We start from the raw sequence: 18,473 nt of genomic DNA, 5'->3' as shown, positions 1-18,473 counted from the left end.
GGGGGTGTGGGCTCTGGGCTGGGGCCGAGGCGTTCACAGTATCAGAAGGAGCTCTGTGCTGAGCCTGGGGCAGGGGTTTGGGGTGTAAGAGTGGATGAGAGGTACAAGCTCTGGGAGGGAGTTTGGGTGCAGGAGGGGATACCAGGTGCTGGCTCTAGGAGGGGGTCAGGGCTGGGGCTTGGTGTGCAGGAAGGGGTTTGGGAGTGCAGGAGGGGTATAGGGTGCTGGTTCCAAGAAGGGGCTCAGGGCTGAGGGTGCAGCCTCCAGCCAGTCAACATTTGCCTCCAGCGGCTCCTGGTTGGCGGTGTAGTGTGGCTGCTGGTAAGGCAGGCTCCCTGCCTACCCCGGCGCCACACCACACCACTCCCAGAAGGGGTCAATGCGCCCCTGGGAGCATCAGGGAGCATGTGGCTCTGCAAGCACCGCCCCTCTCTGCAAGCACCGCCCCTCTCTGCAAGCACCGCCCCTCTCTGCAAGCACCGCCCCTCTCTGCAAGCACCGCCCCCGCAGCTCCCCGTTCCCATCCAGTGAGAGCTGCAGGGGCATTGCATGGAGGGAGGCCCCTGTCCCCAGGGCTGTGCTGGCCACTTCCGGGAGCAGTGTGGGGCCGGGGCAGGCAGGGAGCCTGCCTTAGCAGCAGCCCCACTGCACCATCGGAGATCACGATCAACTAGGAGATCCTCTGGGATTGATAGGGAGATCGCGATCGACTGGTTGGTGTCCACTGATCTAGGGGAATAGAAATAATTTGAAGTTGAATTGCATCCAGGGTGTAATAACTAAAATAAATGGTGGTTGTCCTTATATGTATTTTTAACCCATGTAAGGAGGAATTAGTAACTTGTTTGTTTAATTTTATTTTGACTTCTATTTAAAAAAAACCCTTCCAAATTACATCTTCAATTCTTGGCTCCTGTTGATTGTTACATAATCATAATACTTTGTTACATAAAATAAAAAGTTGTGAATATCAGTCAGATGCTTCTTTGTTGCATTTTATAGCAATGCTTTTTTCTGTCATAGTAGCCTTTTCCTCTTCTCAGCGGTAAAATGGAAATGAAAGACTTCAGTTCTGCTTATCTTATTTTTTAAGTCAGCACACTGCTGTGACAGGTTTCAGAGTAACAACCCTGTTAGTCTGTATTCGCAAAAAGAAAAGGAGTACCTGTGGCACTGCTGTGAAGTGCTAATACCTTTGAGATGTGCCATGCTGTTAGTGCCTTTCCTCTGACTAAAAGGAAACATTTACATATTTCTTTCTTTGGGCTGTTTTTAAAAAAAAAGCTGGGAAGTGGGAGGTTATTCAAAAGAGAACTTTTATAACCTGGCCAGCCAATGATTTGGTAAATTTTATTTCCCACTTTAAAATAAATATAGAGGGAAATACTTGTATTAATTGCTTGTTTTGGTTAGTGAGGACATGTAGAAGCTGGAGTGTCAGATTCTGAAATGTATACTTTTTTCTCTGTATATGTCATAAATATAAAGGGAAGGGTAAACCCCTTTGAAATCCCTCCTGGCCAGGGGAAAGCTCCTCTCACCTGTAAAGGGTTAAGAAGCTAAAGGTAACCTCGCTGACACCTGACCAAAATGACCAATGAGGAGACAAGATACTTTCAAAAGCTGGGAGGAGGGAGAGAAACAAAGGGTCTGTGTCTGTCTGTATGCTGGTGTTGGCCAGGGATAGACCAGGAATGGAGTCTTAGAACTTGTAGTAAGTAATCTAGCTAGGTATGTGTTAGATTATGATTTCTTTAAATGGCTGAGAAAAGAATTGTGCTGAATAGAATAACTATTTCTGTCTGTGTATCTTTTTTGTAACTTAAGGTTTTGCCTAGAGGGGTTCTCTATGTTTTTGAATCTAATTACCCTGTAAGATATCTACCATCCTGATTTTACAGGGGGGATTTCTTTATTTCTATTTACTTCTATTTTTTATTAAAAGTCTTCTTGTAAAAAACTGAATGCTTTTTCATTGTTCTCAGATCCAAGGGTTTGGGTCTGTGGTCACCTATGCAAATTGGTGAGGCTTTTTATCCAACATTTCCCAGGAAAGGGGGAGGTGCAAGTGTTGGGAGGATTATTCATTGTTCTTAAGATCCAAGGGTCTGGGTCTGTAGTCACCTAGGCAAATTGGTGAGGCTTTTTACCAAACCTTGTCCAGGAAGTGGAGTGCAGGGTTTTGGGAAGTATTTTGGGGGGAAAGACGCGTCCAAACAGCTCTTCCCCAGTAACCAGTATTAGTTTGGTGGTGGTAGCGGCCAGTCCAAGGACAACGGGGGGGAATATTTTGTACCTTGGGGAAGTTTTTGACCTAAGCTGGTAAAGATAAGCTTAGGAGGTTTTTCATGCAGGTCCCCACATCTGTACCCTAGAGTTCAGAGTGGGGGAGGAACCTTGACAGTATATTACCAGAGATACTTCCAGGCAATGCATGAGCTCTCTTCTCATCACATCAGACACAACAATTGAGTTCTTATTAACAAGGTCCTTCGAATTTTAGCTCCTCATACTTAACCAATCTCTTATTTCACCATGTTGTGACTTTCACCCTTTGTTTTACTAATGATGGTAGCCTCTTTCAACTGCTTGTCCACTTCTCCCAGAGATAACTTTTTGCCCTCTGTTTTGTGTGGAATGCCCTCCAAAAATCACTTCACACATCCAGAAGTCTGTGTTCCTTCAGATACTTTAAGATCTCTATTATGATGTCAGTGATGACGTCTAGACAAATTGCTTGTTAGTATCTCCTGACCAGGTACTAAAAAAGAAACTTCAAAGCCTGAGGATTGTACAGTTCGTTAAAAATGTATATAAACTATTGTTCTTATTGTCACCCTTTCCCTCCCTGTATTTTTGTCCCTATTTTTAGATTGTAAATTATTTGGGGCTTGGACTCTTTTATTGTATGTACAATATCAAATATGAGTGCCTGATCTTGTACGGGGCCTCTGGATGCTACTGTAACACTTATTCTTTTTCAAGTGATTATGCACATATGCATTCCACTTTAGGTTTAGGGGCACCCAATTCATTTGAGTAGGAGACTTCTGCCAATATTACCACTAGGTAGCACATGCTCTTCTTGTGCATTGAGCTAAAGACAAAAAAGGGGCATGTCTACCACCCCACTCTCAGTTCCGTCTCAGCGCCCATGGCAAGAGTTGGAGCTCCTGTAGTTTTTGCTTCAATTTGCCAACTTCAATGTATATAATTCTATCAGTTAGCCTTAGTCTGTCAGCACTGCCAGCACCACTGTCGCTCCCAGCGCCATAGATATCATCTCTGCCAGTACCTTATGCCGGCACTACTGACATCGATTAAGAGTGCAGCATTCTATCTACCTTGTCCTCGGGCGGCTTCTGACCAGCAGGTCTCGTCGTTACCAAAGCCCCCCTGGACCCCTACAGAGAATGCTCCTCTTTCCAGACGAGTACTACTTCTTCTTATGAGGCCTGTACTTTTATTCCCCTCTAAGGGTATGTCTACACTACGAAATTAGGTTGATTTTATAGAAGTCTATTTTTAGAAACCGATTTTATACAGTCGATTGCGTATGTCCACACTAAGCGCATTAAGTTGGCTGAGTGCGTCCTCTCTACCGTGGCTAGCATCAACTTACAGAGCGATAGCTATCCCGCAGTCTCCGCTGGAATTGGAATTCTGGGTTAGGCTCCCAGTGCCTGATGGAGTAAAAACATTGTCACGGGTGGTTTTGGGTACATGTTGTCAGCCCCCTCCCCCCCCCCCCCATGAAAGCAATGGCAGACAATTGTTTCGTGCCTTTTTTCCTGGGTTACCCGTGCAGACGCCATACCATGGCAAGCATGGAGCCCGCTCAGCTCACTGTCACCGTACGTCTCCTGGGTGCTGCTGGCAGACACAGTACTGCATAACTACACAGCAGCAACTCCTTGCCTTCGTGGCAGATGGTGCAGTAGGACTGATAGCCATCATACATCTCCTGGGTGCTCCTGGCAGACCTCGGTGAGGTCGATTAGGAGCGCCTGGACAGACATGGCTATCCTCCTCTTAGAGCACTGAATGGGAGCCAGAGACTCCAGGTCATTTTCTTCTTTAAGTTTTGTTTCATGGAGATTCAGTCCTGCCTGGAATATCATGCGAGCTGGAGGCTTCTGCTTCAGGCTGCTCTCCCAGCGGGCAGCACCGTGCGGTCGCACCTACCCCAGCATACCCCTTGCTCCCATGGCTCATGAAGCCTGGACAGTAGTAAGTAGCAGTTCAACTATAGTCTGAGCAAGTGCAGAATGGTGGTAGAATGTGCTTTTGGGCATTTAAAAGCTTGCTGGCGCTGTTTGCTGACTAGGTTAGATCTCAGCACAGCCAGCATTCCCATTGTTATTGCTGCTTGCTGTGTGCTTCATAATGTCTGTGAGAGTAAGGGGGAGACGTTTATGGCAGGGTGGGAGATTGAGGCAAATTGCCTGGCGTCTGATTTTGGGCAGCCAGACACCAGGACAATTAGAAGAGCACAGCAAGGTGCGCTGTGCATCAGAGAGGCTTTGAAAACCAGTTTCATGACTGGCCAGGCTTCGGTGTGACAGTTGTGTGTGTTTCTCCTTGATGCAAACCTGCCCCCTTTGTTGATTTTAATTCCTTGTAAGCCAACCACCCTCCCCCCTTTGAAATAAAATAACTTGTTTTGAAACCATGCATTCTTTCTTTCTTAATTAAAAAAAAATAAAAGAGATAATGGACAAGGTAGCCCAGGTGGGGTGAGGGAGGAGGGAAGAACAAGGCGACATTGCTTATTGTAGCCACACTAAAAATCAAACTGTTTGAATGACAGCCTTCTGTTGCTTGGGCCATCCTCTGGAGTGGAGTGGCTGGGTGCCCGGAGTCTCCTCCCCGCGTTCTTGGGCGTCTGTGAGGAGGCTATGGAACATGGAAAGGAGGGTAGGCAGTTATACAGTGGATGCAGCTGGAGTCTGTGCTCTTGTTGGCTTTCCTGCAGCTCCAACAGACGCTTCATCATGTCCATTTGCTCCCCGCAACAGATGCTTCATCATGTCTGTTTGCTGCCACATTAGCCTCAGCATCGTGTCCTGCTTCCTCTCTTCACGCTCACTTAATTCTTTCCTGGCCTCTGCCGCTGAATGTGTCCGTGCATTAAGCTGTGGCCTTTCAGTGCAGGAGAACTGCATGAGCTCGGAAAACATGTCATCGCGAGTGCGTTTTTTTCGCCTTGTAATCTGCGATAACCTCAGGAATGGAGATGATTGGGGGAGCGTATAAACATTCTACACTCTACGATTCTGGGGGGACTGCATGGTCACCTGTGCTGCTGAGTTCGCTACGCTGACCAAACAGGAAATGAAATTCAAAAGTTCCCGGGGCTTTTCCTGGCTAGTGCTTCAGAGTTCAAAGTGCTGTCCAGAGCAGTCGTAATGAAGCACTCTGGGATAGTTCCTGGAGGCCAATACTGTCGATTTGCGTCCGCACTACCTCAAATTCGACCCAGCAAGGTCGATTTTAGCGGTACTCCCCTCGTCGGGGAAGAGTACAGAAATTGATTTTAAAAGCCCTTTAGGTTGACAGAATGTGTGGACGCAGTCATTTTTAAATCTACTTAATGTGGCTAAATTCGACCTAACCTCATAGTGTAGACCAGGCTTTAGATCTTGTTCAGGGGACATGAGGCAGAAGGAACAGGACTGGTACTCTTAAAAAGAGGTTCCTTTATGGTACCCTCCCTTATGGTCTACTGAGAGAATAGAATATCCTCCATGACCGTACTTGTCTTGGCCTGCTCCGAAGGAGTCTAGTCCTCCATCAGAGTTATAGTCCAAGAGGAGAGTCTAGTGCAGGAAACCTCTGGAGAGACTCCTTCCACCATCCCTCCATCAGCTGTACTAGATCTTGTTGAGGAAGGGGAATTAATGAAAGAAAGCCAAGATGTCTTCTCTACTTACTCCCTGCCCCAATATTTTACCCTGTTCCTGACATGAAGCAGTCACCCCAGAGTTGACATCTCATTCTCCAGAAAACTTTAAAGTCTTTCAGGACTTGATGAGAAGAGTAGCTACTTCTCAGGGTATCAGGCTGAGCTCGTACAAGAAAACTCACACAGTCCCCTTAATATTCTATAGGCTCCTGCCCCAGGAAGGGTTGCCCTTCTGATTAATGAAGTCTTGTTAGAGCCAGTGAACATTCACTGTCCTCTATGCCACGTACGGCAAAGTGGGTTGATAGAAGTTACCAAGTCCCTCAGCAGGACTTTGATTATTTCTTCACCCACCCAGTTTCTGACTCCTCTGACACCAGAGAGTGCACTCAGCAGTCTCATCTAGATCTGCTCCTGATAAGGAGTTCAAGAGACTGTACAGTAACTAAATGGAGGTTTTCTGTTTAGGTGCAATCTCAGCCCATACCACCCCATCACACAGAGATCTCACATGTATTGTACTTCATTACACTTGGAATCTTCTGACCTATCAGTTAGTTCTGTGAGAGTCCACTTGGTGTCAATATCTGCTTTGCATCTGCCAGTGGATAGGTTTTCTGTCTTCTCTCACCCTCTGGTTTCCAGATTTTTGAAAGGTTTAATCAACATCTACCCACCTGTGTCTGATCCAGTACCTTTATTGGATCTTAACTTCGTCATCTCCAGACTAATCGGTTCTCCTCACTGTCTCTGTTCCCTATGAAGAAGGGATTCCTAGTGGCAGTCATCTCTACAAGGAGAATTTCAGAACTTCAAGATCTCTTAGCTGATCCTCCTTTCAAAGTTTCTCTTAGGCCACATCCTCAGTTTATTCCAAAGATAATTTGAGCTTTCTACCTGAATCAAACAATTCATCTTCTGATGTTTGTTTTTATCCCCCAAGATCTCACGCCTCAAAAGCTGAAGAGACACTCCATACCTTAGATGTTTGCAGAGCTCTGGTATTCTATCTGGATTACACTGTGGCTTTCAGAGCTCTCTCAGGTTCTTTGTAGCATAAGCTGAGAAAATTAGAGGCCAACCTGTAACCGCTCAGCAAATTTCTTGTTGGATTTCTGACTGCATTAAGCAGTGCTACAATCTTACTAAAGTCCTCAAGGATAACAGCTCAGTCTGCTAGAGCTTAGTCTGCTTAATCAGCTTTTCTGAGCAACATCCCTATAGAGAATATTTGCAAAGCCGTCACAGTCATCTGTTCATACCTTTTCCAGACATTGACATCACTCAAGCCTGTAGAGATGATGCCAACTTTGGCAAGTCAGTGCTACAGTCTCTGTTCAAGTGATCTGAAGTCCTCCACCTGCAAGAGATCTACTGATGAATCGCTTGTGATGAAATGTATATGTACACTCGAAAGTGGGGGAAAAACGTTACTTATCTGTACAGTAACTTGTTCTTTGAGATGTGTTGGGTATGTATCTAGTCCATGACCCTCTTGCCTTTCCCTACTGCACTGGACACTTCATATACAAGGATGTAGTGGACACACCCCTTTTATGTCCTTTTCTCTGCACACAAGGAGAGCAGCAGTGCATGCACTGCCTAGTGGCGCTGCTGGCAAAAGTCTCCAATTAGAAAGTGTTAGGTGCACATACACCTGTAGTGGAATGTATATGTGCACAACACACCTCAAAAACTGTTACTGTATGTACCTTTTTTAATACAGAATATTAGTTTTTTTTCTTTGGGTCCTCTGGCCTTTTGTCCACGTTGTTAGGATCTATAATGTGGCATGATGTTCAGGCCTTTTGCCCCTTGTATTCTGTAGTGGCTGATTTAAATAAAATATATTAGACTTCAAGCACTGTGCTTTTTGAAAGGCAAAAATGTTAATTACTAACTAGTGGGCATTCTCTGGATGTGTCAGTCATCTGCTAGACACTCTGTGCACCAGTTTCACATACAGGGCACAAAAGAGGTGCAGTATAAGCTCCATCTGTTCATCTTGGAATGTTGTTTTAACACCAACAAGTCTGGTTCTGAGTACCTGGACAAGTCGATGGCCAGAGGACCCTCCTCTTCCTGAGGCAAAGAGGAAGTAGAAAGACAAATCCAAGCCTCATACATTGAAGGTTATTCTAGAAGCTCAAGAAGACAGCCGACCATATGAGCTCAAAGCCTCATCTCTCTGGTGCAGAGGCGGATGAATGGGGGAGAAGGTTTTCCAACTGCTAAGGGGATATAATCTTAGATTGTAAATTCTGAAAGACAGAGACTGACTCTTAATGTTTATACAGCATGTAACATACTGGGTTCTCAAACTTTATTGGGGCCTCTATATGGGTGCTACTATAATAGAAATATTTCTTAACGATTATCTACATTTGGCACTTTGGCTTCCACAAGAGGATCAGTATTTCCTATTTCTGCAGTAGCTCACCCTGAACACTCTCAACTGCTTCTTTTAAACCAGAGGTTCTCAAACTTTTGTACTGATGGCCCCTTTCACATAGCAAGCCTCTGAATGTGACCCCCCCCTCCCCGCCCCATAAACTAAAAACACATTTTTATATTTTTAACACCATTATAAATGCTGGAGGAAAAGCGGGGTTTGGGCTGGAGGCTGACTACTCACAACCCCCCCATGTAAGAACCTTGTAACCCTCTCTGAGGGGTCCCGACCCCCGGTTTGAGAACCCCTGTTTTAAACTGTCTTATTGACAATCATACAGGAGTAAGTCACTCACAAAACCAATTTAGAATGATGACTCTTCTGTGGAGATTGTGGTCTCAACAGAAGAAACTCTTGGCTTTTTCACTTGGCCATCTGTGTTGTGGGCCAGAAGAGTTTTGAGGACTTACTATATATAATTGCTGAAGATAGAACTGGAAAGGTCACAGACTCTTCAATATTCTCAAGACTCTTCAGAAGGTAAGGTGACCTTGTAAACTAATACTGGTTTCCTTTAGCCAATAAAAGGTCTTTGGCTTACTTCTGTTTCTGCCTTCTGTTGCCAAAAGAAATAACACACCAGGAACGACACAAGACTGAACACCTTCCTCCCCCCCAAATACTTTTAAAATATTATATTCTTGTTATCTTATATTTTGAAATGTACCCAGTGTATGACCTCTGAGCCTAGTTACATAAAACAATTTCTTGTATAAAATATATTGCCAATGAAAGGAACCATTGGTGAACACAATTCCACCCATTACATCAACTATAGTTCTATAAAGGTAAGGATTATTGACCAAGCACGATCCAATCCTTGCTACTAAACTGTGAACAGGGCACATTTCAGATATTCTAAAATGGAGGGCTGAACACAAAATTTGATTAAAAATATGCATTTTTTGAGAGGAAAAAATTCTTTTAAAAAACACTAAAATAGGGAATCTGAGAAGTCTGCCCAGGGAGATGGCAGGGGCTCTTCTGACATCCAGTGACTGAGAACTGGATTCCTCTCTGGAGGCATGAGGTTTGGGGTAAAACTGGGGCTAGTAAATCTCCTGGGTAATAAGATATTCCAAGGAGACCTGGGGAGAAAGCACGGATGGGGGCATAGTATAATTTTGCCTTTGTAAAAGGTGGTATATAGTAGGTCAGCCATGGGTGCTCCCAGTTCTCCCATTCATTTTACTGAAGTAATGTTGATGAATGACATGTTGAGGGAAAGTTGGAGGCCAGAGCAGGTAGCCATCAGTCCAAAGGAGTGGGGAGATCTTAATGCATTAAAAACCAAATTGAGGTTCTGCTGGAAGGACAGGTTCTGAACAGGGAAAAATAAGCTGTATGGCCTCTGGAGTAATTTGGCTGCTGTAGGGTGTGCGAAGAGTGGGAAAGCCATGAATGGGTGAGTGGAAAGCTGTGGTGATGGAACAGAACCTCTGATGCTTGAGGAGGGAGCACCAGGACTGGAAATGTTTCCATTTTGGGGGTATGTCTTGTGAGTATTGAGGTTTCTACTAGATAGGAATATTGACTGAACTCTATCTAAACAGATTAGCTCCATGTTCGAGCTATTGAGGAGCAGTGCTTTCAGGTTTGGGGAGGAGGGACCAGGATGAATTAAGATCCCTGAGTTCTGTGGCAAGAGATCCTTCCTGATAGAAAGTATGAGGGGGTGTTACTTCCGAGAAGTGGATGCGGTTTGAGTACAATACCTATCTTGGTCAGCCCAGTGCTATGAGAATTGCTCTGGCTGTGTCTCATCTGTCACAGCTTGAGAAGGCTCTTGAAGATTAGTAGTAGAGGTGGCTAAGAAGAGTATGGGGCCATGGTATTGTCAAGGTATCCCCCAGGGATTTATGGCCATAACCTTTGTTGGAGCAGAAACAGGCAACACTTCATGGTGTTCAGGATGGCCTATTTCTGGTAGAACCCTGCAAAAGACAGAGTCTTTGAGTTCTCATTTGTGGTCTTGTCAGAAGTATCTGCTCAGGAAGTCTGCACATGTATTTTAGAAGCCTGGTAGGTAGACTGCTCATACTTATATCCAATGGTAGAAACACCAATTCCACAGCCTTAGCGACTGTGCACAAGAATTGTAATCTTGTTCCACCTTGGAGGTTGATGTAATATATCACTACCCAGTTGTCCAGCATTACTCTAAGTGACCCGTGTGGCATGAAGGAAGTATTATGAAGCATATCATACTGTTCTTAGCTCCAGAATGTTGATATAAAGCACCAGTTCCAGTAACGCCATTTACCCTGGGCTGTGACTCCCTGCTGGTGCACTCCCAATCCTAGCAGAGAAGTGTCTGTGGTGAAGATCTTTGATGGTGCGGAATACAAGAATGGGGTTCCAACACAGACTAAGTGGGTTCTTCCACCATGTGAAAGTCTCCTCCACGCTAGGAGAGACTGTAAAGTGTTTGGATAGGCTTTGTCAGTTTGGGGTATACACTGTTCTTACTCACATTTGAAAGCATCTGAGTTGTAGGCTCGCACAATGAAGAAAGTTCATAGAAGAGCAACAGAAATTATTACAGGTCTAGAAAACATGATCTGTGTGGGAAGATTGAAAAAATTGGGTTTGTTTAGTCTGGAGGAAACTGAGAGGGGATATGGTAACAGTTTTCAAGTACATAAGATTGTTACAAGGAAGAGGGAGAAAATTTGTTCTCCTTAACCTCTGAGGTTAGGACAAGAAGCAGTGGGCTTAAATTGCAGCGAGGGCAGCTTAGGTTGGATATTAGGAAAAACTTCCTAACTTCATGGTGGTAAAACACTGGAATAAATGGGTTGTGGAATCTCCATCAGTGGAGATTTTTGAGAGCAGGTTAGACAAACGCCTGTCAAGTATGGTCTAGATAATACTTAGTCCTGCCATGAGTGTAGGGGATTGGACTTAAAGGTCCCTTGCAGTCCTACGATTCTGATTCTATGGAGAGTCACAGACATGGAGGCTGACGTGTGACCCAAGAGCCTTAGGCTAACCCTTGCTGTTTGTTGGCTCAGTTGTATTGTTGAGATAATATTGGAAAGAGTAGAAAATAAAGTCTGGCTGTTGTGGAATCTAGGGTAGCTCCTATAATGTCTGTTCTTTGTACTGGGAACTGTATGGATCTCTAAAAAAAAGGAGTACTTGTGGCACCTTTGAGACTAACAAATTTATTTGAGCATAAGCTTCCGTGAGCTACAGCTCACTCCAATGAAGTGAGCTGTAGCTCATGAAAGCTTATGCTCAAAAAATTCGTTAGTCTCTAAGGTGCCACAAGTACTCCTTTTTGCGGATACAGACTAACACGGCTGTTACTCTGAAACCTATGGATTTCTAGTGATTGATACGGAGCCCCAGAGATTGGAATAAGGTTAAGTCTTGGATGTTGCTATGTGGACCTCTTGAGCTGGCAGGAGTTGTAGCAGCCAGCCATCCAAATATGGGAATACTGAGCTCCACCACTGTTGGAGGCAAACTGATATCTCTGGGGAAATCTTTGTAAATAACCTTGGGGCAGTGGAGAGTCCAAAAGGGAAAACTCGATACCGATAGTGATCTGTTCCTGTTACAAAGCACAGGAAAAGTTGTGAGCAGGTGGATCACTACTTGAAAGTATCCTGAAGGTTGACATCAACGAAACAGTCCCCTGGATCTCGGGAAGGGATTATGGTAGCTAGTGTCACTATTCTGAGATGTCCTAGAGCACAGTTGTTTTAGTTCCTTAGATCAAGGATTGGTCTCCACCCGCTAGCTCTCTTGGGATCTAGAAAGCAATTAGAATAGAAGCCTCTTCTGACGAATTCCAGTGGAACTGACTCCATTGTCCCCAGGAGGAGGAAAGACTGAATTTATTATTTTAGGAGTTCCTTGTGAGAAGGGTCCTTGAAGAGGGTGGAGGGGAGGATAGGATGGAAGTGGATGACCTCCAATATCTACTTGTCTGAGGTATGATGTTCCCAGGCAAGCAAGAAGTAAGACAGTTGGTTTCCAAAGGGGCTGTAGTTGCACAACAGAGGATCCAGTGGAATAGGTTGGTCAGTGCCCTCAACCGAGATGTCAAAACGGCCTCTTAGAAGGATGGGCAGATTAAGAAGACGTACGGGTGTCTCTGCAGTTTGATTCTTTTCTGGAAGGTCTCGTGAGGTGTGCAGAAAGTGTTCTGATGGTACTAGAATGGTCTGGATCAAAGTGGTTTGGGATCCCCTAAAGTGCCTTTGCATTGCAGCACATAAATCAGAATGCCATGTCCTGATGCCGAAGGCTGTTGAGAAGAAACTGAGCAACAATGAGTTTTCGCTTCCTTAAATGCCCTTGTTCAAAGAACAAGATACTGCTCTGTGCAGGCACAGGCTTGCAATTACTACTGTGCAGTCTCTGATTGAGAGTGCATGGGCATGTGCGCATCCTATGGTGGAGAACCCATACGATCATATCCTCAAACTATGAATCTTCAATATATTGGCCTTTATGCCTCAGTTTCCTCAACTACAAGATTGGGATAATATATTTATCTTACAAGGGGGTTGATTTCAGAAGGACCTGTGAATGCTCAGTACCTCTGATAATAAAGCCACTTATTTAGGTTCCTAAATAGAAACTAAGATGACCAATTTTAGGCACTGTGACAGGGTCGGGCCAGATGGCTACAGGAGAGTAATGGAAGGCAGATATATTAGCCCCAGGTTAAGTAGGTCCCTATTCCCTGGGTAAGGTAACAGGGAAGGTTCCAGAACCATCAGGAACCTTCTGGAGACAATTAAGACAGGCTGATTAGAACACCTGCAGCCAATCAAGAAGCTGCTAGAATCAATTAAGGCAGGCTAATCAGGGCACCTGGGTTTAAAAAGGAGCTCACTTCAGTTTGTGGTGCGCATGTAAGGAGCTGGGAGCAAGAGGTGCTAGGTGCTGAGAATGAGAATGTATACTGTTGGAGGACTGAGGAGTACAAGCATTATCAGACACCAGGAGGAAGGTCCTATGGTGAGGATAAAGTAGGTGTTGGGAGGAGGCCATGGGGAAATAGCCCAGGGAGTTGTAGCTGTTGCATAGTTGTTCCAGGAGGCACTGTAGACAGCTGCATTCCACAGGGCCCTGGGCTGGAACCCGGAGTAGAGGGCAGGCCCGGGTTCCCCCCAAACCTCCCAACTCCTGGTCAGACACAGGAGGAGTTAACCTGGACTGTGGGTTCACAAAAACGGCCAAATTGAGGGCTGCCGTGAAGCTCCAAGGCGAGCAAATCCGCCAATAAGCTCAAGACACACCAAGGTAGAGGAACTTTGTCACAGCACCCAAATGTCAACATTCTGGCCAGAGGTTTTGGCAAATAGAACATGGATCTCCTGACTTCCAGTCCTCTTCTGTAACTACAAGACCGTCATTTAAGAGTTAACAAGCTGAAAACCTTTTGACACACAGCAATGATAAATGGGACCACAAAAATTGTCTCCTCATTGCAAACAGGACTTTCAGTTTAAAATGACTGAAAACCAATTGCTGGGACACAATCCATAATTTTGTCAAGAATCAGTATAAAAAACAAATACTGGGGAAAACTGACGTCTTTTGGTTTTTTGTTACAGACATTTAGACCATCACAGACTCTGGGACCCCAATGAATTTGCTGTCTCCTGCTTCAAAATCATCATGTATTCTATACAGGTAGGTTTGATCTAGTCCAGTGATTAGACCTATACATACCGTAAGAACAAAGCTGACAACATGAATTATATGCTCGCTTACTCATAATTAAGGCTACATTTTAGTCACGGGTATTTTTAGTAAAAGTCATGGACAGGTCACAGGCTGTGAATTTTTGTTTACTGCCCGTGACCTGTCCATGACTTTTACTAAAAATACCCATGACTAAATCTTGGACAGGGGGCCATGGGCGCTCGGGGGCGGGGAAGGAGGCAACTGTCCGGGAGCATTGAGGGAGGTGGCCCAGGACCCTGCTGGTGGAGGGGGCGGGGGACAAGCAGCGCAGGCCAGGACCCCACTGGTGGTGGTGGGGAGCGGACAGGCAGCGCTGCCCAGGACCCCCACTCGTGCTGAGGGGGAAGGGTTGGCGGGGCTGGCATGGGCTCCCTACCTGGCTCTGCATCCCTGCAGCTCCTAGGCGGTGGAGGGGCCAGGGGGCACCACGCTCTGCTCCTGCCACAAGCACCGGCTGCCGCAGCTCCCGTTGTCCAGGAACAGCAGCCAATGGGAGCTGCGGGGGCGGGACCTGCAGGCAGTGTGTGGCGGAGAGCCCCCTCCCTGGCCCCTTCACTACCTAGGAGCTGCAGGGCCATGCTAGTGGGAGGCGGGAGCCCCCCACCCCGAGGTAAGTGCCCCCCACAACCCCAATCCCCTGCTTCTAGCCCTGAGCCCCCTCCCACACACAAACTGCTGCTTCTGGCCCAGGTGTTGCCCAAGTCGTGTAATCCCTAAACCAGCACCAGCCGCTGCAGAAGTCACGGAGGTCATGGAATCCGTGACCTCCATGACAGACTTGCAGCCTTACTCATAATGACAGATCTCTATTTGGTGGTAGATGAAGGCAAAGAATCTACAATGTCCCTGCCATTTATGTGCCTTATAGGAAAATTTGATCTCATCCTCCAGTAGTTGTCAAACAGTTTTACCCTGTACCCGTGACCAAGAATCACAGTTGATGAGTATCTAATCCCATATGTTCTCAGATTTGTGGGTGTGAGGAAGAAGGAAGAATAAAACTGACTTTCAAGTCATAACCAGAACACACATCCAAAAGGCAAAGAATTGTCACATTGTTAATTCAAACTATTGATACAAGTAATACAACTAATATTTTCCATTCCATCAACATACCACTTAAATGAGGCTGTACTTCATTTAAGATGAGGGGTACTAATGGAAAATGGTCCTTCCTGGCCTCCTTTATCCACCTTTAGTCCAGCTTTTTATTGACTGGGATTTAGAAATGTATAATTTGCCCAAATGCAGTGCTAAAGCAAAGAAGAACACCACTCAAGATTGTTAGTCTGAGTTCAGGGCTGAATGGTTGTGTGTGGTGATATTTTTAATTAGAAAGGAAAGTAACAAACAATTTTTTTCTTTTATAGGCACAATACTCCCATCATGTAATACAGGAGACCCTTGGACACCTTGATGCTCGCAAAAGGGATTCACCACGAGTCCGAGCAGGCATTATTCAGGTTCTTTTGGAAGCAGTTGCCATTGCTGCTAAAGGATCCATAGGTGAGTCATGGTAAATGAATGGTATGAAACCAATGAACTATTTCAGTGAATTTCAGAATGAATAAAAACTTAAGCTGTTGGATTTTTTTGTTTGTTTGTTTTTTACCATTTTTAGCTTTTCTTTCAAATCCAAAATTAAATCAGATTTTCCATTCTCTTTGGTGTAGGTGGAACTTGCCCTATACTTTGTTCAGCACTTAAGGCTTGTTCCAGAGTGCTGGTCCTATAATTGCAGGTGTGGCGTACCTTGACAGTTAGAGGGCCTCAGACCTTTACAACCAGGAATTCTAAGGGTTGTAGACTTGAGTAATTGTGTGAGAGAGACCAGGCCTCTTGCTTAGTCAGAGGGAGACCAAGATCTAAGAGTCTCCAGAATGACTGGCAGAAGGAAAACTACTAAGTGAAGAGCAGTGACCAAAGGGCCCAGAGTGGGACTGGAAGAGCCTCTTCCACAGAAGGGACAGGACCCTGGGAGCAGGACAATTGGGAGTCCTTGGTAAGGAAATTCAGTGAAGCCCTGATATGAAGGTAATTGTGAAACTCTGGGGAAGAACCAAAAGGAACTTGAGGAGCCCAGGAACAATGCTGAATATTTGTTTAATAAATGAAACTGTAGAGGAGAGACTTTGTGATGAAATTCAACATTATGTTTCTGACTTTGTCTAGCCCCGAATAGGAGAAGAAATTGAGACACAGCAGTGCACCCGCTTTGGGAGGTGCCTCTTATGGCACTAGATATATGTATCAATACTGAGCCTTAGAACATAAGAATGGCCATACTTGGTCAGACCAATAGTCCATCTAGCCTAGTATTCTGTCTTCCAACAGTGCCCAGTCCCAGATGCTTCAGAGGGAATGAGCAGAACAGGGCATCATCAAGTGATCCATCCCCTAGTCTAGTCCCATCTTCTGGCAACTGGAGACTTAAGTACATCTGGAGCATTGTGTTGCCTCCCTACCCATCATGGCTAATAGCCATTGATGTACCCATTATCCTTGAATTTATCCAGTGCTTTTTTGAACCCAGTTATACTTTTTGACCGTCATAGCATCCCATGGAAACAAGTTCCGCAAGTTGACTGTTGTGTGAAGGATACTTCCTTAGGTTTGTTTTTAAACCTACTGCCTATTAATTAGAGGGGGTGAATCATGGTCCTTGTATTACGTGAAGGGCTAAATAACATTTCTTAATTCACTTTTTTGCACACCATTCTTGATTTTATGGACCTCTTATCATATCCTCTCCCCTTCATCATCTCTTTTAGAAGATGAGCATTTTAATCTCTCATCGTATGGAAGCTGTTCCATACCCCTAATCATTTTGTTCCCTTCCTCTGTACCTTTACTAATTCTCACATATCTTTTTTGAGATGAGGCAATCAGATCTGCACACAGAAGTCAAGGTGCGGGCATAGCATGGATTTATATAATGGCATTCTGATATCTTCTGTCCGATTATCTATCTCTTTCCTAGTGATTTGTAGCATTTTGTTTGCCTTTTTGACTGCCACTGCACATTGAGCAGATGTTTTCAGGGAACTATCCACAATGACTCCAAGATCTTTCTTGAGTGGGAACAACTAATTTAAATCCCATCATTCTGTATGTATAGTTGGGATAACTTTTTTTCTGTTGTGCATTACTTTGCATTTATCAACACGGAATTTGATCTGCCATTTGGTTGCCCACTCACCTGTTTTTTTGAGATCCCTTTGTAATTGTTAACAGTCAGCTTTGAATTTAGCTATCTGAAATTTTGCCACCTCTCTGCACACACCATTTTCCAGATCGTTTATGAATATATTGAACAGCACAGGTTCCACTACAGATCCTTGGGGGAGACTGCTATTTCTTTCTCTCCATTGTGATAATCCTTCATAATTATAAAATCAATGTTAGGCTCCAACCACCAGTGAATGCATTACGGAAAAGTGTTGCTTTTCATTTTGTCACGTCCTATGAGTAATTGACATTCTATTAGCCTTAATGAAAGGTATCTGAAAAAGCCTACTTTTCAGCTTTCCTACAGGCTGCTACTGACCAGCAATATACTTTGGTTTGGTGGCTTAATTCTGCTATGCTCTGAATGCATGGAAAGTAGTGTTCCAAAATGCACTATACTCTTCAGAATCTGAAAACACACAGAGTTATATTTATGGTTTCCAAATAAATTTGCCATTGAAAATATATTTAGCATTTCATAAATGGGTGCATCATACAACTGATCATTTTAAATTGTTTTTAATTTGAAAAATTGGGAGTTAAATACGCTCTTTTAATTAATTTCTTAAATGGGGAAATTTATTTAACTTAATTGTGAGGCTTGTGTATAATGGAACTTTAAAATTATTTGGAAGGCATATCAGTCTCCCTCTCCCATTTTCATGCTTTCCTCAGTGCTATTCCTGTCCAGCCTTTCTGATCTTGTGTACCATTTAACTCTCTCCCTTCTAGCGATTGTCCATGAAATACACAATTTCATTATGTATAACTATAATCGTTAATGTTTTTATAAAATCTGAGGAACCAATAAGAAACTGTTCAAATCACTTACTCTGTGGGAACTACTCTAACCTAAGAGCTCCTTTTTTTCCTGCTTTGTTTCTTCTACTGCCTGCAGTTTGTTTTTCATTGTTGATTTTAAGCAAGGGCCTGATTCTTCCAGGTGTAAGGTGGTCCTGCTTGCACAAATACACCTATTAGCCTTGTTTACAATGTGAAAAAAGCCATTGCTGACAACAGAGGGTTGAGCTGAAAAGGTTTAAATGCAAGTGTCGACAAGGACAAACCATTCAACACCACCTCAGAAACAATGGTCAAAAAACTGGATTGGAACCCTAAACCTAGAAATGAAACAGGATTTATTTAACTGAGATTTCTGAAACCACTGAACTCAGTTGG

At 44.4% G+C, this 18,473-nt stretch overlaps 1 protein-coding gene across 6 annotated transcripts in view; it reads left to right on the top strand.

Annotated features, from left to right (window-relative positions):
• Positions 1–18,473, top strand: part of EFR3A (EFR3 homolog A) — a 185,572-nt gene that overhangs the window by 119,798 nt on the left and 47,301 nt on the right. For all 6 annotated transcript variants that reach the window (XM_077809786.1, XM_077809785.1, XM_077809789.1 and 3 more), the window contains 2 exons: positions 13,934–14,012; positions 15,437–15,572. In XM_077809786.1, coding sequence (XP_077665912.1) covers positions 13,934–14,012; positions 15,437–15,572 — 215 coding nt within the window. The remainder of the gene's footprint in view (positions 1–13,933; positions 14,013–15,436; positions 15,573–18,473) is intronic.

This window comes from Eretmochelys imbricata, chromosome 2 (assembly GCF_965152235.1).
Source record: "Eretmochelys imbricata isolate rEreImb1 chromosome 2, rEreImb1.hap1, whole genome shotgun sequence".
Classification (NCBI taxonomy): Eukaryota; Metazoa; Chordata; order Testudines; family Cheloniidae; genus Eretmochelys; species Eretmochelys imbricata.
This window is presented reverse-complemented; position numbering and strand designations above follow the sequence as displayed.